The sequence below is a fragment of the Mobula hypostoma genome, chromosome 18 (assembly GCF_963921235.1).
Source record: "Mobula hypostoma chromosome 18, sMobHyp1.1, whole genome shotgun sequence".
NCBI lineage: Eukaryota > Metazoa > Chordata > Chondrichthyes > Myliobatiformes > Myliobatidae > Mobula > Mobula hypostoma.
The window spans coordinates 36,509,475-36,534,315 of NC_086114.1; the positions used below are offsets into that span (position 1 = coordinate 36,509,475).

A 24,841-nucleotide genomic window follows, 5' to 3' on the forward strand; every position below is an offset into this window, starting at 1 on the left:
GAAATCTCCAGTCCCAGTTAAAGCAACATACACAGTGGCCATTTTATTGGGTGCTTCCTGTGACCGCTTAATCTCTTGAGTTTATTCTGTCTCCAAGATGAGCGTATCTTCAAGGTCTTCTGCTGCTGTAATCCATCCACTTCAAGGTTCGATGTGTTGTGCATTCAGAGATACTCTTCTACACACCACTTATAACGCGTTGTTATTTGAGTTACTGTAGTTTGAATCAATCTGGCGATTAGGCCATAAGACATAGGAGCAGAATGAGGCCATTCAGCCCATCTAGTCTGCTTTACCATTCCATCATAGCTGATCCCAGATCCCAATCAACTCCATACACCTGCCTTTTCGCCATATCCTTTGATGCCATGACTGATCAAGAAGCGATCAACTTGTGCCATAAATATACCCACGGAGGGCCTCTATTGCAGTCTGTGGCAGAGCATTCCACAGATTTACTACTCTCTGACTAAAAAAAATCCTCATTAACTCTGTTCTAAAGGGTCACCCCTCAATTTTGAGGCTGTGTGTTCTAGTTCTGGATATCCCACCAAAGGAAATATCCTTTTCTACCTCCGTCATATCTTAGTCCTTCCAACATTCTGTAGGTTTCAATGAGATCCCCCCGCGTTCTTCTAAATTCCTGAGAGTACAGGCCCAAAGCTGCCAAATGCTCCTCGTATGTTAACCCCTTCATTCCTGGAAACATCCTTGTGAACCACCACTCTCCAATGACAATGCATCCTTTCTGAGATAAGGGGTCCAAAACCGTTGACAGTACTCCAAGTGCGGCCTGACTAGTGTCTTATAAAGGCTCAGTATTATCTCCTTGATTTTATATTCTGTTTCCCTTGAAATAATGACAACATTGCATTTCCCTTCTTTACCACAGACTTCAACCTGTAAACTAACCTTCTGGGAGTCTTGTACAAGGACTCCTAAGTCCCCCTGCACTTTTAGTGTTTGAACCTTCTCCCCATTTAGGTAATAGTCTGCACTATTGTTCCTTTTACCAAAAAGCATTATCATACATTTCCCAACACTGTATTCCATCTGCCACTTTTTTTGTTCACTCTTCCAATTTGCGTAAGTCCTGCTGTAATTGCACTGCTTCCTCAGCACTACCTACCCCTCCACCTATCTTTCCATCATCTGCAAATTTTGTACAAAGCCATCAATTCCTTCATCTAAATCATTGACTAACAATGTGAAAAGCAGCAGTGCCAATACTTAGCCCTGAAAATTCTCCTTCTCATTAACATTCCTCTTTGACCTCTTATTACAAGGCATTTTTGGCCACAGTACTGCTGCTCACTGGATTTTTTTTTTTGGTAAACTCTAGAGAATGTTGTGCATGAAAATTCCAGGAGATCAGCAGTTTTTGAGATACTCAAAATGCCCCGTCTGGCACCAACAATCATTCCACGGTCAGTCATTTAGATCATATTTCTTCCCCTTTCTGATGTTTGGTCTGAACAACAACTGAACCTCTTGACCATGCCTGCATGCTTTTATGCATTGAATTGCTGCCACATGATTGACTGATTGGATATTTGCAGTAACGAGTACCTCTGGTGAAGGGACTTGTCGTGTTCATTTCGTGACAGCTCACTCACCTTTAGACCCCACCGGGCATTTGGCTCTCACCAATGGCTCTAAGTAGCTGTTTGCATGCGCCTGATTCCACACCCTGGTACACTGCTTCAACAGGTGGGCTTAACCAGATGAGGGTATCTGGTGGACTCGTACCACGGTGAGATGGGGACATGCTTGTCCTAGAATGCAAACCAGTTCTGGTGGACTGGAAGGATAAGATCTACAGTGAGATCTAGTGGCTAGGAAGGCAGTACTACAATGTTCCCTGGAGAGCAAATCACATGACAAGGCACAGGAGGTATCACGGCCATCCACTTCAACCAAGGAAGACCCCATTTGTGATGCTTGTTCTTATTACTGGATCCAGACTTCCGAGTTTGGGAGAGTGGAGCTGCTCCAGTACAATAGCTTTTCCACTTCAAAAACTCTCCCATACAGATTTTCTGTCACCATCAGACACTATAGACAGGCAATCACTACCACCCAGGGGTGTACCTAAAAAGGGGTCACTGTGTATGAATTGTTAATGTGATTGCAAGTACTGAATGTATTTATGATTGTTGTCTTGTTAATTGGCCCTTCACAACTTCATTCTGAGATTACAGAGCCACTGTCTCTTTCACCTGTAGCGACAAAATAATACTTAGATTGAATTTTATTTTTATTTCAGAATTAAAACCCAGCATTCAGAATCCCATCAACAATAAGAATGCCAGAAACGTTCAGTTGACTCCTGCAATGTTCGAAAGTAAAGCAGCAAAATTTAAAAAATATTAATAAATCTCAGTGCAAAACTTACAACTGCTTAGTTTTAAAGATAACACCATTTATAAATTGATAAATTTGTAGTTAATTTGTACTAATAGGATTAAACTGATGAAAAAGCTCTGGCATTTCATAAATTCATACCAGGTAATTGCAACTGAAAAGGGATTAATCATAAACCAATTATAATACCACTTTGACCTACATGGACAAATGATAATGAGGCCACCAAGATAGAATTTAGTCCTCATTTTTAAAACATGCTTCATAGCTTTTGTAATATCCATGCTATAAACTCCTACATTAACATTTATAATTATCTACCACTTATTTTTCCAATATGGCTTATCCTGCTGTGTAGAGTTTCTGATAGTGATCACTTTGCAGTTCTTTTTTGTCCCAATTTGAATGTAACTCATTTAAATTATTTCCTCTTTATTTTGATCTTGCCTTTGATCAGCACGGTAGTGTAGTGGTTAGCACAACTCTTTACAGTACGGGTGATCTGGGTTCAAATCCCACTGCTGCCTATAAGGAGTTTGTATGTTCTCCAGGTGTTCTGGTTCCTTCACACACTCCAAAGATGTACCAGTTAGTAAGGCTATTGGTCGTAGTAAATTGTCCTGTGATTAGGTGAGAATTAAATTAAGGGATTACTGTGTTGTGGGGCTCGAAGGGCAGATAGGGCCTTTTTTGTGGTGTGTCTCAATAAATAAATAGCTCAAATTTTTTACTCAAACTTGTTTAATTATTCAGGTCTTAATTTTCTCTTTTAGATCTATTTTCTAAAGCTCATGATTACTTGTCGATCTACTTGCTTACCTTTTTGGTTTTGAGCCTTTGGTACATTTTCCAGCTAGTCTGCACACCTTCTCTAGGGTTTGGGTTCAAATTCCTAAACAATGGAAGCCATTTAGACTGCTTCATAGTTAGGTTATTAGAAGCATAAACTCAGCAGATTGGGTTTCCAGCACCTGCACCACAGAGACACACATACAAAACACTGGAGGAACTCAGCAGGTCAGGCAGCATCTACAGAGGGGAGGTTTCAGGCTGAGACCCTTCATCAGGACTTTATTAGAGGTACTGCTTCTGTTTGGGATGTTTTGCTTCTGTTTTTTGGGCATTGATTCACCACACATGGTATAATATATAAGAGAGGTCCATCTTCTTTGGTTCCATCCATTTTAAAATGTTTATTTTTTGTCCAGTTATTTTAACTCCTACTGTGACTAAAAGATCAGAATAACTGAAAGCCATTTTACTCATTATGATCTTGTTTTACTGCTCTTTCAGCATTTGCCCATTTAATGCTCAATGAGGAAAAGAAATGTGTGTATTTCAACACTTGTTACTATCCTGAGAATGTGATGATGTTAAAATATTACTAATGTTGTGGGACAAAACCTGGAATGTGCAAAGGACCAGAATTGGAGAGCTTAGTGATCTGAGGAATGGAAGTGTTTCTGTAATGCTGAAGAGTGAGAACTGTCATGGTAGCTGAGAGCAATGGCTTATTTATATTAGAATGATTCCAAACATCTACTTTTCAGATTATTGCTGAAGGTGCTAATGGGCCAACAACTCCAGAAGCTGACAAGATCTTCATGGAAAGGAACATCATGGTTATTCCAGTGAGTTTTGGCCTGGCTTTCTGCTTCATACTGGTGGATTTTAGACCATAAGAAAATAAGACAGAGGAGCAGAATTAGGCCATTCGGCCTGTTGAGTCTGCTCCACTATTCCTTCATAGCTAATTTATTATCCCCTTCAATCCCATTCTCCTGCCCGCTCCCCGTAATCTTTTTTGACACCCTGACTAATCAGAATTTACCAACCTCTGCTTTAAAAATATACTCAGTAACTTGGCCTCCCCAGCAGTCTGTGGCAATGAATTCTACAGGTTCATTATCCTCTGGCTGAAGAACTCCCTCCTCTTCTCAATTCTAAATGGATGTTCCTCTATTCTGAGGCTGAAACAGCCACTCTATCTAGGCCTTTCATTATTCTTTAGATATCGAAATCAATCCTTCCTCCCTCCCCACTGCTTCATTCTTCTAAACTCCAGCCAGTCCAGGCTCAGATCATCAACTGTTCTTATGTTAACCCCTTCATTCTTGTGAACCTCCTCTGGATCATATCCAATGCCGGCAAATATTTTAGATAACAGGTACAAAATTGCTCACAATACTCCAAGTGCATTTTGACTTAATGTCTACTGCTTTCTAATCTCGCCAGAAAAAGTTGCTTTCTTAATCTGTTTGTAGTAGACTTCCTGTGACTTATATGTTAGTTCCTCATTAGTCAATACAGTTTGGTGGTTTTCTTGGCTTAACATTGAGCAATGTTTAAACATTGTTCTTATTAGAATAAAATTCATGTCTTCCTTTAATGATGGAATTAATTTGTTACTTTGTCACTTAATTTGTATATTCCTAAAATTAATTGAAACAAAGTCAAAAATAAAGTAGCTGTTGTCTGTTTGAAACTGCCTCCAGCAGCAAATTAGTGTGACCTATGTAACAATTTAACAATTTGTCTGATTTTCGTGACTGAATGAAGTTGGTGTTAAAGAGGCTGGCTAATTGCTACTGGTCTCTTTCACAAACTAATACCACTTCTGTTCCTCAGAAGGGGAAAAAATCTGCTTGTCATTAAATTATTTAGATTATTTGGTCTAAATTTAGTGCTTGTATTGAATAAGAGCAGTAACCAGGGTGGGGGGAGAAGTGAGGTAATTAGCAACCAGTCCCCTGAGTTTCCCTGTGTAACAGTTGGGAAGAGGATCTCAACAAGAATAATGTGCCTGAAGTAATAGAGGCTGGTGCCTCAGTGCAGGGCACCATCTACTGTCATTCTGATCTCTAATTATCTCTCCTCCTTGTTACAGGATCTCTTCTTGAATGCTGGTGGTGTCACTGTTTCCTACTTTGAGTGGCTAAAAAATTTGAACCATGTCAGCTATGGCCGGCTGACCTTCAAATATGAGAGAGACTCCAACTACCACCTGCTAAGTAAGTGAGCCTTTTATGATTTTCTGAGTATAGTAGTGAAGGTCACTATCCTGGTGAGCAGCAGTTGGTTAGTTGCTGGAAAAGGCCTGTGTGGAACAAATGGGGAAGGAGGATGAACCTTAATTCCTGTTAGATCTGAATTGAACAAGTTGAGCCACATTTATAAGAATATTTGTTATTAAATTATCTGATGCCTTGTCCAGTTCCCAATATATCATTTGGGCAAAATGGTAGGAGCCTGAGTCTCATTTAGATCCATATCTTCATTTTAGCATAAGATATTGGGGAGAGAAAATTTAATCTTTTAGTTTGATTCCATCCTGATTCAAAATGTTTCCTGTAAAATTATGAGGAATTGCTGTTTTGAAAACTTTCTCACATGACCTTGGATTAATCCAGAACTGAAATTAAATGAAACTTCTCTAAGGATCTAGTCAACTAATTAAGAAGACACTGTTTGTCTTTTTTTTCTTGTAATTTTGCAAAGTTACTGAGTACCCTTAAACTTTTTTTTATGGGTTTAACCTCATTGATATAACCCCATGAATATCTTTCTGGTGCTTTTTCTTTGAAGGATAGTGGAGAATGTAAAATGTACAAACCCCACCCAGAAAAGTTGGGATATTTTCCAAAATGCAATAAAAACAAAAATCTGTGATATGTCAATTCACGTGAACCTTTATTTAACTGACAAAAGTACAAAGTTTCAATAGATTTACTGACCAATTTAATTGTATTTTGTAAATATACACAAATTTAGAATTTGATGGCTGCAACACACTCAACAAAAGTTGGGACAGAGTTAAAATAAGATTGAAAAGTGCACAGAATATTCAAGTAACACCGGTTTGGAAGACTCCACATTAAGCAGGCTGATTGGTAGCAGGTGAGGTATCATGAATGGGTATAAAAGTAGCGTCCATCAAAGGCTCAGTCTTTGCAAGCAAGGATGGGTCATGGCTCACCCCTTTGTGCCAAAGTTCGTGAGAGAATTGTTAGTCAGTTCAAAAGGAACATTTCTCAACGCAAGATTGCAGAGAATTTAGGTCTTTCAACATCTACAGTACATAATATTGTGAAAAGGTGCGTAAAGGGCAAGTTCAGAAACCACTGTTGAATGCGCGTGATCTTCGAGCCCTCAGGCGGCACTGCCTAAGAAACCGTCATGCTACTGTGACAATTATAGCCACCAGGGCTCGGGAGTACTTCGGAAAACCATTGTCACTCAACACAGTCTGTCACTGCATCCAGAAATGCAACTTTTGTATTATGCAAGGAGGAAGCCATACATCAACTCTATGCAGAAACGCCGGCAAGTTCTCTGGGCTCGAGCTCATCTCAGATGGATCGAAAGACTGTGGAACCGTGTGCTGTGGTCAGATGAGTCCACATTTCAGCTAGTTTTCAGAAAAAATGGACGTTGAGTTCTCTGTACCAAAGATGAAAATGACCATCCAGATTGTTATCAGCGAAAGGTGCAAAAGCCAGCATCTGTGATGGTATGGGGGTGCATCAGTGTCCATGGCATGGGTGAGTTGCATGTATGTGAAGGTACCATTGACTCTGAGGCGTATATTAGGATTTTAGGGAGACATATGTTGCCATCAAGGCAACGTCTCTTATTTCAGCAGGACAATGCCAGACCACATTCTGCACGGGCTACAACAGTGTGGCTTTGTAGACACAGAGTGCGTGTGCTTGACTGGCCTACTGCCAGTCCAGATCTATCTCCTATTGAAAATGTATGGCGCATCATGAAGAGGAGAATCAGACAACGGAGACCATGGACTGTTGAGCAGCTGAAGTCTTGTATCAAGCAAGAATGGACAGAATTTCCAATTGCAAATCTACTACAATTAATATCCTCAGTTCCAAAACGATTAAAAAGTGTTATTATAAGGAAAGGTGATGTAACACAATGGTAAACGTGCCTCTGTCCCAACTTTTGTTGAGTGTGTTGCAGCCATCAAATTCTAAATTTGTGTATGTTTACAAAATACAATTAAGTTGGTCAGTAAAACTATTGAAAATCTTTTCTTTGTACTTTTGTCAGTTAAATAAAGGTTCACGTGAATTAACATATCACAGATTTTTGTTTTTATTGCATTTTGGAAAATATCCCAACTTTTCTGGAAATGGGGTTTGTATTTAAAACCTTCAAATGGTAGTGCAAACAGTACTGTAATACTGGAATCCATAGGAGCAGGATAGAACAAGTATCACAGTAACAAAAGATGCTGGAATTACTCAACAAGTCAGGTAGTCTTTGTGAAAATAAATTCAACACTTCAAGTCTCTGGCCTTAGATCAAACCTTTTGGAGTATCATGTCTTTACTGATTCATCCTTAATAAAATTCAAAGCCTTTTAAAGGTCATGCTTTTCTGTATTTGATGTTATCCAGCTCTAAAAGTACCTGTCTTTGTCCAGAATAGAAGTTACGGATGAGGTGAAATTTGTTTATTCAATAGGTGCCAGATATTTACAACTGAATTTTGCCTCTGATGTTTTCCTTCTTCCCCTTAGTGTCCGTCCAGGAAAGCTTAGAGAGGAAGTTTGGCAAACATGGTGGCACAATACCAGTTGTACCCACAGCAGAATTCCAAGCCAGGATAGCAGTAAGTATCTGGGACTTGTTCTTGTCTTTTCATTCCTCCATGGAGAGAATCATGAATAGAAGGTGTTGAGAGAGAAAGCGAGAGAAGGGCCAAATGTAGGCAAATGGGACTAATTCGGGAAGCCTGCAGTCGTTATAACTGAATTGGGCCAACGAACCTGTTTCTGTGCTGTACAGCTCTAAGATTATCATGTAGTAAACTGGAATATTATAATGAAATGCAGAAGAATACACAGAATTGAGGATATATTTCTGAATATAATTTTGCATGCAATCAGACCTCGGGAGATTTGTAATGGTAGTAATCACATTGAAGAAAATTAAAGCTCTGAATCTCAATGTTGTATTTTGGAAGTAACACTTTGGCATGAAAAAACCGTGATATATTAGAAAATTATGTACATTGAAGGCAAGATTTTTCAGAATCAGGTTTACTATCACCCTTATGATGTGAACTGAACCTTGAAGCAGTAGTACAGTGTCGATACAAAATTGCAATGCTATAAATTACAAAATATAATACAACAAAAAAGAAATGTCATGGACCATTCAAGAATCTGGCAGTGGGGAAGATGCTGCTCCTAAATCACTGATTATGGTGGGTCTTCAGTCTCCTGTACCTTCTCATGGTAGTAATGAGAAGGCATGTCCTGGATGCTGATGGATGTCGCCTTCATGAGGCCCTGTGTGAAGATGTTCTTAGTGATGTGGAAGGATGTGCCCATGATGGAACTGACTGAGTCTACAATACTGTGCAGCCCCTATAATCCTGCATATTGGAGCCTCTGGACCGGCTGCAGTGCAACCAGTTAGTATGGTTTCCACTCTACATCTATAGAAACTTGCAAGAGTCTTTGACATATCAAATCACCTTGAATTCCTAACGATGTAGAGCTGTAAATCTGCTGCCTTCATGATTTAAATCAATGTGTTGAACCCAAGATTGATACTCCGTGTTGACATCTTGAAGCTTGATCTTGAGCTTCTCATTCTTTCCACCCCTGGCTCCTCAGTGAGGTCTGGTGTTCTCCTGACTTCCTCTTCCTGAAGTCCACAATCAATTCCTTGGTCTTGCTGACATTGAGTACAAGGTGGTTTTTGCGACACCACTCAAACAACCAATCTACCTCACTGCTGTATGCAGCCTCATCGCAATTAGATTTTACCAACAATAGTGTCATCGACAAATTTATAGCTTTTTTTCTAACTTAATCTTAACATGAGAGTGAATTTGATAGGATGGTTTAGATCTGCCTGAGAGTCTGGTTCTTGTTAGATAATTGCAGAAGGGAGATATGTCAGCCTGCGGGTGGGGAGTTAATTTTTGGGTGTGGTGGCATAGTAGTTATGACTCAGACCCTTTCTGAACATGAATTCCTTAATACTTAATTACTACTTCTGTTTATTATGTAGCAGTGCAGTATCTATAGCTACATACCGTGCCTATAAAAAGTATTCATCCCCCTTGGAGGTTTTCATGCTTTATTGTTTTACAACATTGAACCACAGTGGATTTAATTTGGGTTTTTTGACACTGATCAACAGAAAAAGATTTTCATGTCAGAGTGAAAACTATTCTCTGAAGTTATCTAAACTTATTACAAATATAAAACACAAAATAATTGATTGCATAATCTTTAATATGACACACCAAATCATCACTGGCACAGCCAATTGGTCTTAGAAGTCATGTAATTAGTTAAATGGCGATCTGTTTTTGGTGATGTGAGTAGTTAAGGTGTTTCAATTGGTTGTAGTAAAAAAGTACATCTGTATCTGGAAGGTCAGGTCAGTCAGTATCCTGGGAGAATGTACACTATGAAGACAAAAGAACGTTCGAAGCTATTTCACAAAAAAGTTTATTGAAGAGCACAAGTTAGGATGGACACAGGAAAATTTCCAAGTCACTGGATATCACTTGGAGTACAGTTAAGTCAAGCATCAAGAAATGGAAAGAATATGGCACAGTTGTAAATCTGCCTAGAGCAGGCTGTCCTCAAAAACCATACCAGAAGGAGACTAGTGGGGGAGGCCACCAAGAGACCAATGACAACTCTGGAGGAGTTATAATCTTAAGTGCTTCACCAGTTGCAGCTGTATGAGAGAGTGGCGAAGAGAAAGCCACTGTTGGAGGTAAAAAAAAACGCATGAAATCTCAACTAGAGTTTGCCATAAGGCATGTGGAGATTCTGAAGTCAGCTCAAAGAAGTTTCTATGTCTGATGAAACCAAAATTGAGCTTTTTAGTTATCAGACTAAATGCTATGTTTGGCATAAGCTAAACACCACACATCATTAAAAACACACCATCCCTACTGTGAAGCATGGTGGTGGTTGCATCATGTTGTGGAGATGATTCACTGCAGCAGACCCTGGAAGGCTTCTGAAGGTAGAGGGTAAAATGAATGCAGCAAAATACAGGAAAATCCTGGAGGAAAATGTGATGCAGTCTGCAAGGGAACTACAGCTTGGAAGAGGATTTGTTTTCCAGCAAGACAATGACCCCAAGCATAAAGCCAAAGCTGCTTAAAAACAACAAAGTTAATGTCCTGGAGTGGCCACATTAGAGTCCAGACCTCAATCCAATTGAGAATTTGTGGCTGGACTTGAAAAATGCTGTTCATTCACAATCCCTGTACAATCTGACAAAGTTTGATCAGTTTTGTAAAGTAGAATGGAGAAAAATTGCAGTGCACAGATGTGCAAAGCTGGTAGAGATCTATCCACACAGAATCAAGGCTGTAATTGCTGCCAAAGGTACATCTACTAAATACTGACTTGAAGGGGGTGAATAGTTATGCACTCAATTATTTTGTGTTTTATATTTGTAATTAATTTGCCTGTACCAGGGCATTGTTGCTACTAAATCTTTCCAGCATTTTCCATTTTTATCTAATTGCCCTCCCTGATTTGACAAACTGCAAATGCAGCGCCCCTATTAAAAAGGGAACTGGAAGCATGGAACAATGGCCCAATTAGCCTCAGATCTGTCACTTGAAATATTAGCAGAGCCTTTATAAGACCATGACAACAACTTGTTTTCCTAAAGTGTTTGAAGTTCTGTGAGAACATAATAAACTGGTTAGATAAAGGGGGGGCCAATAGCTATAACTATATTTGGTTTTCCCAAAATATATTCTGTAAGGTACTATGTAAAAGGTGGCTACAGGAAGTACAAACTTGTGGTATTAGGGATAATATACAAATATAGAAGCAAGATTGACGGGAGAAAATAGTAAATGGGTTGATTTTGGGCCTACATTATAAACAGTGACATTCTTTGTGAATTAATGCTGATCCCTCGGTTATTTATAATAATGACATGGGTATGGGGACTGAGTTTATGGTAGCCTGATTTTCAGAAGGTACCAAGATGGGTGGAAAACATGCTGTGAGGGATACACTGTACAAAGAGATGTAGCAATTAAATTATGTCATTAAAAGTTAATATTTCACGATGTTTTTTTGCAGTCTTCAGATTGAGATGATTTGCTAAGTAAACTGAAATGGTAGTAACTGTATTCTAAATCAAAATGCTTAAAGTCATGGAACAAAGACCAGAACTTCAACACAAGTTACAGTAATTAAGACCGCAAGACTAACCCAAAAAAATGAAATTAGAACCAAGTTGATCTTGGTGGGCAACTGATCATTCACCAAGAAGTGGTCTTTTCTACCTCCCAATTTAGAAACGCATTAGGAAACTCTCAACACACTTTGTCTGTTTTAGTGACAATACTTATCTTAAAGAAAAGCATATTGTCTCCTAAATAAAACACTGTAAATCAACAGCAAGTCAGGCAGCATTGGAGAGAGAAACATTGGTGCTTCAATTCAGTGACATTTTATCAGGTTTGGAGAAAGCTGATATGGAAACAATATCTTTGCACTAGCAGATTGTCTATTCCATAAACCACTATTTCTTTACACTGTTTTGGTCTATCTTTTTTAATAGGGTGCCTCTGAGAAGGATATTGTCCATTCTGGTCTAGCATATACCATGGAGCGCTCAGCAAAGGTCTGTACAAGGCTAAACAAGTTATATGAAGTAATGTAGATTGGCGGGTGTACTTTGTGTCTCTGTTTTCTATAAAACCACTGGTCTTTACTGTCATTGTACTGTGAGATAAGGAGCGGGAAATTATTCAAACAGCCTTAATTTCTGCATTTGATTTAGAACAAAATAGGCTTTGATTTTAAAAATGTCTTCTTTGAACATCCCAAAGCATCCCAGAGCTGGTGGAGAAGGCATTAGCAGGGAAATAGTGCAACAATTTTATGTACAGAAGCTCAACAAACTTGCAAACAGATGAGTGAAGTTGGTTGAAGGATAAAATGTTGCTCAGGCAACTGGGAAAACTCTGCTCTTAAATTGGACCATGTGAACTTTTGCAGTCACCTGAATTGGGGGGAGGGGTGGTGTCTCATTTCCGTAGAACTCAACATATACAGTTCAAGCTCTTTCAATTAACAGCAATAACCCCTTAATCTCTTTAACTCCCCTTCTCTCTTGTGTTCTAGTTGTCTTTTAAATTCAGCTCATTGCCCTGAATTAACAAGATTTCTTCATGACCCTTGGGTACTGATAACCTTACTGTTGCCATCTTTGACATGTCTCTTCTATCAAAATGTTTAGTTATAGCAAATGAACCTTGGAAGTTAGCACCCAGCCTTCTCTGTAAAAGGAAGATCTTTACATCCTTCCAGTAAGATATGAATAGCATTTCTGGTATAATAGATTTTTTTTTTGCCCCTTCCCTGTATCTTTCAAAATGGCTCTCGTTTTATGGTTCCATGGCTTTGGGGTTTTGATAAAATTCTTGATTCTGATCTTTAAAACTCAAGTTCATTTGCCTTTATTAATTTGCATTTTTTATTTATGGTGTTTGCAATCCCTAGGTCATTTTAATCTTGTTTTTCGAGTAAATGGCCTCTTATTTTTCCACATTGTAAACATCTGGCTGAAGGGTACAAGAGCCGACACAGGCAAAATCTTAATCCTTGCAGTAGTTAAATATTGTATGCAATTTAGGAAATGTATTAATATTGGCTTGTAATCTTTCGTAGTCATTTGGGCTGTTCACTTTATTCCTACGTTTTACTTTCTCTTGCAGTAAGCTAGTTACTCATTTTATTGAATAGCTGGGTATCAGGAGTAGGATTCATACACAAACTGAACTGAGACTTAACCCAAAATCTTCTGATTCAAAGGTGCAGGAGCTGACAGTATGACAGCTCTTGCTTTTTGCCATTGAGGGAGCAGATACAAGCAGAGGGCATTTGCAGAAACACAGTGAAGAAATGTCCCAACACCTGGCTTTAATGACATGCATGCAAACCAACCAGTTAAGAATGTGGTCTAAACATTAGACACAAAACCTGAAATTCATGCTCTCGTTAATTTGTATTTCACTTTTAATCCTGGGTGTGTCAATATATATTTCTAACAAGAAGTATCCGGACTTCAATGCGATGACAATAAAAGATCGTAAATACATTTCCAAAACAGAATGATGTGTGTGACTTGAAGGGAATTGCAAATGTCTCCATGCATCTGTTACCCCATCTGAGGCAGCAGAAGTCATAATTTTTTTTGTTTTGGTGTGTATTTTGTGAAAAACCATTGTGCAAGAGAGTGTTAATGTGATTGAGGGAATGCCAATCAAGTGAGCTGCTTTGTCTTGCGTCTTGCTTAAGCTACGCTGGCCTAGGAGAATCTGACACCTAACTTGCTGTAAATAGCAAAAAGGCTTTGGAAAATGAGATGATGAGTCTCTTGCCACAGAGAACCCAGATTCAGATCTACACTTTTAGCCACAGCACATATGTAGCTGATGCATTTGTTTCAAGTCAGTAGTGTCCCCAAGAATCGTGATGGTGGAGGGACTGGATTGAAGGTTACTGTCCATCATTTGGGTAATAAAGGTATTGCTTTTCATTTAACAGGCCAAATATGAATGTTGTTGAGATCTTGTTGCTTGTAGATATCTTCAGAGAAGTTGTAAATGTGATCATTGGTAATCTGCCAATTCTGGTCTTGTGATTGAGACTCACTACAGCTGATTTTTGATTGCCACACTGGTGAAGAATTTCTATTTGATTCTCCCCTACCAAGGTTTACTGGAGATCCTTGATAATTGTGTAAGTGATATAAAGGACAGTTACACTCACTTAGCAATTTGGCTCTTTTTATCCATGTTTGGAATCAAAGTGGCTAGAAATAAATGTGCCTGTTATGTTTGAATAGCACGTCAATGACTTTTGATACGGGAGCAGGAAGAATATTTAGTTGTTAGGTGATCTGCATCCTAGGAATGTATACCAAAGGCAGGGGTGGGGAAGAAGAATGTGTTTATTAGTAATGTTTTTTTTCTCTCTTCCAGCAAATTATGCGGACAGCAATGAAATATAACCTGGGCCTGGATTTGAGAACAGCTGCTTATGTCAATGCCATCGAGAAAGTCTTCAAAGTGTATAACGAAGCTGGTCTGACCTTCACATAGAGTGGACATCATCTGTCCTCGACAAACCTTGCTTCCCCTCTCCCAGCCTGACATATCAAACGTTTACATATGTCTTTCGTTGCTTTTTTTCTTTTTTTGCCTCTTAAACCATTGGAACACTAATTCTCCAATAGAAGCTGCCAGAATTAGTCGATAGCTTGAATAATCAAAGTAATCCAAGTATCATAATTAAGGCTTACAGAAAATCTCTACATTCTCACACTGCTGGCAAGTGGGAGCCATGCTGCATTTACTGAACAAGGAATTTAGTTTTTTTTTGTGGCATCCACCTAGGTAACAAATCATTTCTGCAGAGTCGTTACATGAACTAAAATTCTTAATGATGAGGGTGGAAAACTGTTTGTGTTCTAGGAATACTATCTTTTTGTAGATAATCTCCTCCCTGAATGGATTTTTGCCAAAGGTGTGGCAGTCCACTTTCTGAATTTGTCTATTGCAAAGATCCTCAAGGTATTGGTGGTACAACTACCACATTAGTACTGGAGCCCAATGTGTATGACGAAAATGAACAATATTGTGTGCAGCAATATTTACACAAATGGATTTTTAATTGTATACTAATAATTGTTATTTAGGCAGAATTATTTTTATAACAGGGCGATGCAACATTTGGGTGGTGTCCAACTTCTGAAGAACTAAAGTTAACTGGATTCCCCTTCCTAATTGTTCACTGATAAAATTGACCTCTGGACTTCTGGTGGTTAGGATAACACTCTTGTAATGCCTGAATAACTCACCAACATTTAATTTGGTGATTCGCACATGAAGAGTGACAACTTTGAGTTTATTTTTCCCTGATTGATCATTTGGATGAATTGGCTGGCAGGAGGAGGATGTGCCAACTAATGTCAACATTTAAGTTAAGGGCCTGATTCCTCAAGTGCAAGTTAGTTGCATTTTAAGTGATAATATTGTGCTCATTTAAATGGAGCTACTTTATGAATCTAGCCAAAGAAGACTAGAAGAGAAGATGGAAGAGTGTAAAAATAATTTACAGGGAAGTAATTCCTAGAGTAAAATTTCTTTAACTGCCTTGATTTTATTCTCCTTAAGAGCCGCCCCCCCCCCGCCCCACAACCACTTAGAAATATATGCCAACTTATTTTGTTTTTTGTTAGTTACAGCACAGCCATCTTCCTGCTTTAAGATGATGAGCCTTCTGGAATGGGTTATTAGGGGCACTGTGGCTAGAGCACCTGTGTGCCTGGGAAGTTGGCCCAGCACATTAACATTCCTTGGGGAGGAGGACAGTATGCAGAAAGCAAATAAAAGGTGTCTATTGTGACATTCAAGCAATTTGTATGTTGCAGATATACTTCCTCCTGTGAACAGCCAAAACATCTAAACCTACAACCCAGACTATTACAGAAGCAACATGTTCACTAGTAAATCTATCACTGGTTGTTCCTTTAAGAGTTTCCATTTGAAGCTGAATACCCAAGTTTTTCAGTTTGTATTTGAAGTAGGACTTGGTTATACTCCCTGTTTTGCATTTTCCCATTTAGTTTGGAGGCAAGACATGACTCCCTCGCCTTGTGCAGCTATTAGAACAGTGAGGGCCTTCAATTCTGTAAGCCTGGTTGGAAGCCAAGTAATATCAATGTCTTTTTATAATGTAACCTACAATCTCGCCTCAAGTTGTCTAAATGGATGTGAAAGTTTTTATATAGGAAATCCTTTAACTGTAACCAGATAGCTGTCTAGTGAACCCTGTAGACTAATTTGTCTTCAGCTTCGTTACAGGAAGGCAAAGTCATGTATGCCATTACATCTTATGGCTGACTTTACATAGGAACGTCCATTGTAGTGCCCTGTATCTTGATGTTTTCTTGCAGATTACACAGGCAAACTGATCCTGCAATTTTGCCTGTTACATTTGCTACAATGCACTTTTCACAACAGTGACTAGGTTGTTCTGAGCTGCTCGGATCCATTTTGTAAGATGAGTTGCTTGAAAACTGCAGGACATTGGTGATGATACCATTTTCTGTTGAGTTTTTGAAATGTGCTTCTTCCATCTCTATTCCTTGGTAATGTCCAGAAAGGAGTTATGCCATAAGGGTCCTGAGAATGTCTTTCATACTTCTGTAGGATTAAGCATGTCAGATTTGTCAGTTTTGGCATTTAAGCCTAGTGGGTGCAATGAAGTACCAGATGTAATTTGTGCACCTGGGACAAACCTTTTTTAAAACAGCAGTTTTGTGTTCTTTTCTACATTCTTTGTAATTGCATGAAGGTGAGACTCTCAGATTAAACTTTTGACCTTTCAAGTGTCAATGAGTTATCATTTCTTTTTTTAAATGTATAAATTCTCATTAATTTTGTTCTGAACTTGTTTGTGATGTTTGACTACCAACTTCCTCCATCTTGACATTGTAACCTGTCAGCGTTCAAACATTTTGGATCAGCTATCTGGTCTTTATTCTTTGAGCTAAATGTTGAGCTGTGCAACTTTGAGTTGAATTCAAGATTATCAGAAAGCAGGCAGTATGGGCCGAAGGGCCTGTTTCTGTTCTATGACTGACTATGATGGAGAAAGGAGCAAGGGACACAAGAACTTCAATTGAAGATGACAGGAAGTCTTTCAGAAGAAAACATAAAGTGAATCTTAAGGATTTTGTTCATTAAAGAAAGAACTATCAAATAAATGAATATAATAGAATGAAAAATCAAGGTATAAGAAGTCATTGGGGTAGATGCCACTAGGGATGAATGAGCCAAGCAGTTGTTTGGAAAGCATGAGAGAGAGGATAAGATAAAGAAATAAGCCCAGCTGCAGTTACCAAATTAAAAATTTTTAATTTCAGGAAACTGGCAAAGAATTTAACATATAAGTGTATAAGCTAAACAAAAAAGAGATGCAGAATTTCTGCCTGCAAGTACTCACTGAAACTCATGAGAGGTTTTGAAAAGGCCTGATGACTTAAATTGCATGACATTCTAGTTATCTCAGGGTTTGAAAACCAATAAAACTCTAGGATCATACAATTATGATGCTGAATGAGACTAGAGCTACAGAATGTAAAGTAAGCCAATCTCTAGTTGGCTGATATATACCAGAAGCTGAAGTGGATTGGGAGGAGCCATGGCAGTAACTGTTTTAAAGGAAGATAATTAAATCAGTACCTGCAGACTTCTGAAGTTGTTTGGTCTCCTAGAGAAGCCATATTAGGTTTCAACCCGTCATTCACTTTGTAGTTACAAAGAAGGGAGTATTTTTCACACTGTAGTGCAAATTTGAGATAATGGTCCATGCTCTAAGTAATCTGTGTTTTTGATACTGTAAAAACATTGATATTTTTGTTATTGCAGTGCAGGCTCTTCCTGCCAAACGATCCACTCCGCCCAGCAACCCACTTATTTAATGTTAGTCTAATCACAGAACAATTCACAATGACCAATTAGTCTAGTCTTTGGACTGTGGGAGGAACCCAGAGCACCCGGAAGAAACCCATGCAGTTCAGAGGGAAAATGTACAAATTCCTTACAGACATTGCCAGAATTGAACTCTGAACTCCCCAAGCTCTAATAGTGTTGCACCAACTACTATAGTGCCCTATTATGTTACCATGGTGCCCTTTATTGCCCAGTTGTGTGAAATAAGCAGGACCATTCATTTGTTCCAAACGTGTAACACGTTTCTGTGGTGTAGTTTTCTGACACCCTGATCTAAGATCCCAGAGGGATGCAGGTCATGGGATGTTAAGAACTTGCTCTAGGCTGCTAAAACAATCAGCTACGTATTCCCTTAGTGCTGGTACACACTTCAGGTACACACAAAATAATCTGCAGATACTGGGGTCAAAGCAACACTCACAGCACGCTGGAGGAACTCAGCAGGTCGGGCAGCATCCATGGAAAAGATCGGTCGACGTTTCGGGCTGGGACCCTTAGGACTGTGAAGGGTTCCAGCCCGAAACGTCGACCGATCTTTCCCACGGATGCTGCCCAACCTACTGAGTTCCTCCAGCATGTTGTGAGAAGAGCTTCAGGTAGATGGATTACCCGGAGCAATTCCCAATTGGATTTTCAGTCTGAATGAATGTGTTGTATCAGTGTTTTCTCTAACCTTTGTGATATTTTTAGTTTAATCTACAAACATACATATATAAAATGTTTTAAAAGATGACGATCTTTGATTCATTAAAGTCCTTTAAGATTTGGAATATTATTCAATAGACAGTGCTAGAAAATGCAAGCTTCTGTTTAAGAAATGGGAAAAATTAAGAACTATAGACCTTATTTTCTTTTAAAGGGGTTTGTTTACAAACACAAAATATGCCTTTTACAGCAGAATATTTGCAAAGTTCAAATTAAAACATGACAGTCCCTGTCCAGGATCTATCTTGCCCACTGGTTCAAGATGGCCTCCAGAGGAGGACTTTGTATGCTGTCTCTGTCTCTCTCAAAGAACTCTTGGTTATCTACACATCAATTAACCGATGTCCCTTGTTTGACAAAATATAGGAATCAGTCATAAAGCATCTTATGACAGTACTGAGAAAATTGAAATCTTATTTGGCAAAGTTAACTATAAAAGAAAATTGTTAAGTTATTGTGTAAGGAAGTGTGACAATAAAGAGGGAATGACACAGATTTTGTTTCTGTGTTGTATGATTAAGGCTCTGTGTATCTGGTTCCGGTACCTGTTTTTCCAAAAGGTAACATACCAAAGGTTGTTAAACCAAAGACTCTGGTTTAGAATTAACATTAAATCCTCTAATAATGCTAAAGGATATAACTCAAGAATAAGAGGTTTGTTTCTTCGAAAATTGCCACTACTGTGTTACTAAGATGATCAGTACTGGGCCTTGGCTGTTCAGTTTTTATATTGACATAAAGCCAGGAATGAGGGTGATTTGTGAGAGGACAACAGGCAAAGGGATGGACGTGATTAAGCAGCAGAACTTGATCAACAGATGGAGAACAATGTGGGGAAATTAAATTCTGTACCTGAGTGGAAGAACAGGAAAAAGTCATGGAACTCGTGTGCTTCTGTTTGTCCACTGTGTGGCCGTGACATGCACATGACTATTTTGATCATCCATAATGAGGGGGTGAGCCAGGGGTCACAGATCATTGTAGAATCGGACATTAAATCCCTTCGTGGTTGGGGCCATTAGACAAGTGAAGAAGGTTGGGACCTGGGCCAAAGTGTGGTTCCTGAAGTGCAGGTGGTGAGAGGGGGAACTGAATTCATGAAAACGTGATTGAGAAATAATCAATTCTCATCACCTCCAGAGCAATGCAGATATCTTTAGCATAGGAACTGATCCAATGTCCATCTATACTGGGAAGTGTTCAAACTTGATCCCATGGAACAACTTGGAAATGGTCATCATCTGTCCAATCTGCTGAAATAAGTCACTGTGATCATATTTCTGGACCAGAAAACTTGAAACGTATAATAACCTTGAATTAAGAGACCCTTCATATTTTCAAAGGAGGTGACGCCAGATTTAGCACTATACAATAAGTTGATATATGCACAGTGTTACATTCTACCATTTCATCCAAGAAACTTCAAGAACTTGAGACTTTTGGAAGATTTGAAATGTAAATGAAGTCTTACTGAGAATGTGTATGGCTTTTCTGAGACTTTATTGGCATACTGTGTGTAATCTAGATAATCATGTGTTGAAGTCAGGGCAGTGTAGATTCACCAGATTCATTCTAACAGATGAGGTTTGCTCTGAGCAGGAAGTTAGATTAAGTTATATTCAGTGCAATTTAAGTCTGAAAGATGGTTTTACTAAAATCTACTGACACAATGTTTGAGAGGTTTTTTCCATTAGTTGCAGTGTCTGGGACTAGTGACAGGCTATGGACAAAGGGGCAGTCATTTAGGATGGGATGGAGAAATTCTTTAGTGCAGAGATTTTCAGATGGTTGAAATTCCGTATCACTTAAAATGTCTGAATGCTTAAGTCGTACATGATTTGGTGATCTGGTGGGAAATTGGGCTTGAGATAGGATGACCATGATCCAATCGAATAGTGGAGCCTGTGTGAAGGACTGTGCTACTACTATTTGTTTTCTTGTATATAGTTGGGAAAGGAATATGATTGACCTCATTTTGTCTTTATGCACTATGGTTTCTCTTATAATCTACTGAGTTGTTCCACACCCTGCCTGTTTTTTCTTAAAGCATACAGCTCCAAATTTTCTTTGGGCTTTGTGGTAGCACATTTTCCCACAGGTTTTCACCGCTCCTGGTTGATAGGGGAAACTGACTGAGATCTAATGAAGAGGAGGGTGTAGCTTGTACAAATGTAAATTGCTTCATGATGCATTTTCGGACAGTTTTCTATTGTGTAATATTCCTACATCAAATAGTTCTAATCTGACTTACTGCAAGAAAGCCAGGAGGTATTGAGTTTTTCCACATATTCTTTATACAGATATCCATGCATTAAAAAAAATACTATCTACAGGAGGCAGAATGACTGGTTATTGCTTTAGTAACTAAATAATGAATTGTGATAATTTTATCCTTTTACCCTCCCCCCCCAATCATCATTGTTTTGTTCTAAAACACTGCACACTACATAAATGTAGTTTATAATGATGTTTATAAATGGTGTTTATAGGACGGACAGATCTAGGGCAGCTTCACTGTCATAATGATGTTGGGATGCATCATGATTTGGGTATGGCAACTGCTCTGCCCGTGACAGCAAGAAACTGCAGTGTGTTATGGGAACAGCTCAGCATGTCATGGAAGCCAACCTGCCAACATCCCCTTAGACTCCATCCATACTTCTCCCTGCCTCAGTAAAGCAGCCAGCACGATCAAAGACCCTACCTACTGAACCTTCTCTCATATCCCATCGGGCAGAAGACATGCACCTGAAAGTAAATATTATCAGACTTAAGTACACCTCTACCCTGCTGTTATAAAATTACTGTATGTTTCCCAAGTAGGTTAAGCTGAACAATTGTCCTTGCAGTCTACCTTGTTGTGATATTACACCATAGTGTCTGTCTGCAATGCGCTTTTTCTGTATTTTAACACTTTATTCTGTATTCTGCTATTGTTTTCCCATGTGCCACCTCAATGCACTGTTGTAATGAATTCATTTGTATGGGCAGAATGCAAGACAAATGTTTCACTCTACCTCAGAACATGTGACAATAATAAACCAATTTATTTATTCAAAAAAAAGCAGTGAACTGTGCAAGGTTTTGTCACATCTCATTCCACCTTGATATCCATTTTATTAACTTGCAGAAAGCACCCACACTCAAGCAGTGGTGGTGATTGGAAGGAGGGGCCCAAACCAGGACCCTGCAGAGCCATAGTTTCCTCAGTAAGACTGGAATCTCTTCAATGTTAACTTGTGGCACACCTGTGCAGGTGTTAGTGGAGGAGTCTGAGGCACGCATCCTTCACAGTTGTGAAATTTTCCATTCCTCAAATGAGAAGAACGCTGAGGTGAAGTGAACCAGGAATTCCAACAAATGGGAAGGGGGAGAAAAGCACATTTGATTGTACAATCATGTGAAAGAACTATCGAAGGGAAGGCCTCAGTAGGGACAGGAATTCCTGGAGGTTTTGGGCTAATTCATGTCACTCAATGAATGAACACTTCAAAAGATGTTTAGTTCCCTAGGTTTCCTAATTCATTGGTTCCACTGTACCTTGTTTTAGGGATCTGGAAAAATATCTATGGCAGTTCCTTACCTATTCTTAAAGAAGAGTAAATATTACAGAATTAAACCAATTCAATCAATCACACAGCATCAGACACCCAATGCACCAATCCCCAACATTTTTCCTTAGGCTGTTATGTTATTTGCATGCTGCCTAGTCCCATCCATGCCTACATAAATTCAAGCTTCTTGTAGAGCAGTCTCATTTGAATTTGGATCACTGTGTTCAATTGTTTTTCTGCTTATTGGAAAGGACACTTCCCTGGCATCAGGAGACCCAGTTCGGCAAGTCCAGAGCTGACTGACTAATGCTGACATTTTTCAAGGTCTGTAGATTGTGCTTCAGTAAACAGGTCAGTGCTTTTTCCACAGTTAGTCACGGGTGCCGTAAAAGTAACAACAACTTCAACCTCACTATTATTACTGAATGCATCATTATGGGTACAACTGGCTGCTCAGGTAGTCAGGAACCTTCAGACAAGAAGCATATCAGTGAAGAAAGAGCCTACAGAGAGACTTCAAAGGCACCACTTCCTACCTTGGCGCCTCTAATCAACAATTAAATCACAAGCTCAGTTGTTATTAAGATGTGTATAACTGACTTGAATGAAAATACAGAGGGGCTGATTAGTAAGTTTGCAATCACCACAAAATTAGAATCATGGATAGTGAAGAAGGTTGTGATAGGATACAGCAGGATATACTGTAGATCAGTTGCAGATATAGGCAGAAAAATAATAGATGCAGTTTATGCACTCAAACATGAGGTGTTGCATTTTAGGTGGTTAAATCTAGATGGTGAAGGGCTGCAGTAAATAGAATTTTCCTTAAGAGCTTTAATATGCAGAAAGAACGTGGTGTCTAAGTCCATAGCTCCCTAAAAGTTCCAACACAAGCAGATAGGATGGTAAAGAATGTGTGTGGCATGTTTGCCGTCATGGGTTGGGATAGTGAGTATAAGATTCAGGAATCATACTGCAGTGGTATAGAAGTTTGGTTAGGCTGCATTTAGAGTATTGTGTGTAGTATTCATCCCATTACAAGAAGGATGTAGATGCTGTGGAAAGGATATGGAGGAGGTTCGCTAGGCTGTTGCCTGCATTGAGGAGTATTAGCTATAAGGAAAGGTTGGACAAACTTGGATAGTTTTCTCTGGAGCACTGGAGGCTGAGGAAAGATCTGATAGAAGTTTATAATAATACAAAGTGCCTACACAGTAAATCTGAATGGTCCATGAACACTATATTGCTATTCCTGTGTTTTTATTGTATTTTAATTTTAATAACTTGCACTGTACTGTTGAACTCCATCATGAATAGTCCCAAGGAGGAGGATTAGGCATGAAGCTAGCAGCCCCATCCTGTAAAAACGCAGTGTTCCAGGAACTCCAGCAGATGCTCCAAAGACCTCATCCCTGGGAGAGGAAGGGTACACCAAGAAAATGGGCTACACCTGGGAAAACTTAAAAGTCTGGCCCAGAACAAAGGATTCTGGTGAGCTGCTGTTTATGTTCTTTGTTTTATGTCTTATAGCTCAGCATCAGTGGCTGGTCAGATAGAAACATAGAAAACCTATAGCACAATACAGGCCCTTTGGCCCACAATGCTGTGCCGAACATGTATTTACCTCAGAAATTACCTTGGGTTGGTTATCTATAGCCCTCTATTTTTCTAAGCTCCATGTACCTATACAGGAGCCTCTTAAAAGATTCTGGAGTCTATATTCTAAGAAGAAACAGCTGGTCATTTAGGAAAACTTAATGTAATCAAGCAGCATAACTTTATGAAAACAAATTTAGGTTAGATAAAGTAGTTAGAGGGTATAACAAGCAGAATCATGGAGTCATGCAGCCTAAACCAGGTCCAATGGTCCACCTCATCCATGTTGATTATCCATACTTCTTAAAAGTATGAGAGCACTTGCCTTCGCTGCCCTCTTGGACAGTGCTTTCCAGATTCCAGACATTTCCTGGGAGAAAATTTTCTTCCTCAGACCCCTTCTGTACCTTTTACCCCTTACCCTAAATCTAAGCTCTCTATTTTTCTGTAGATATTACCGTTATGGAGAACAGTTCCCTACTATCTGCTCTACCTCTGCCCCAGATAACTTTGTATATTTCTGTCAGGTGTTTCTTCACCCCTCACCCCCCAGTTTTCTCCTCTCAGAGGAAAACAACCCCAATCTATCCAGTTTCTTTTCATAACTGAAACAATCCACCCCAGGAAAATGTGATCACTGAAAACTGTCTAGTGAAATTGTGTCCTTCCTATAGTGCGGCAGCTAGCATTGTGCACAACACTCCACATCCAGCTTAACCAATGTTTTGTAAAATTGTGTCATAATTTCCATGGTTTAATACCTGATGCCCTGGCTAATGAAGCCAAGAATGTCAGATTCAGATTTATTTATTTATCACATGCCATAAGCCTTCATCATTTTAACTACCTGTGTTGCTACCTTATGGATTTCTTGTACTTGGCCTCAATATTTGTACTTGTCCTCAAGGTCTTCTCCTCAATACTCTGTCTGTTCTACCCTTATTAGTTCACCCAAGGTGCTTCAATTTTCACCTATTATAATCAAGTCCTACTAGGAGAAGCAGATAAGGCCAAGTTCAACACTACTTCTGCAGGGTAGTGAAGAGGGTGTTGAGCAGGAGATCTGATTTGTCCTA

At 39.1% G+C, this 24,841-nt stretch overlaps 1 protein-coding gene across 1 annotated transcript in view; it reads left to right on the top strand.

Moving 5' to 3' along the window:
- Window positions 1-16,784, top strand: part of LOC134358478 (glutamate dehydrogenase, mitochondrial) — an 89,052-nt gene extending 72,268 nt beyond the window's left edge. The window contains exons 9-13 of the mRNA XM_063070728.1: window positions 3,915-3,995; window positions 5,252-5,375; window positions 7,901-7,992; window positions 11,946-12,008; window positions 14,374-16,784. Coding sequence (XP_062926798.1) covers window positions 3,915-3,995; window positions 5,252-5,375; window positions 7,901-7,992; window positions 11,946-12,008; window positions 14,374-14,493 — 480 coding nt within the window. The 3' untranslated portion in view covers window positions 14,494-16,784. The remainder of the gene's footprint in view (window positions 1-3,914; window positions 3,996-5,251; window positions 5,376-7,900; window positions 7,993-11,945; window positions 12,009-14,373) is intronic.
- Window positions 16,785-24,841: the final 8,057 nt, after the last annotated feature.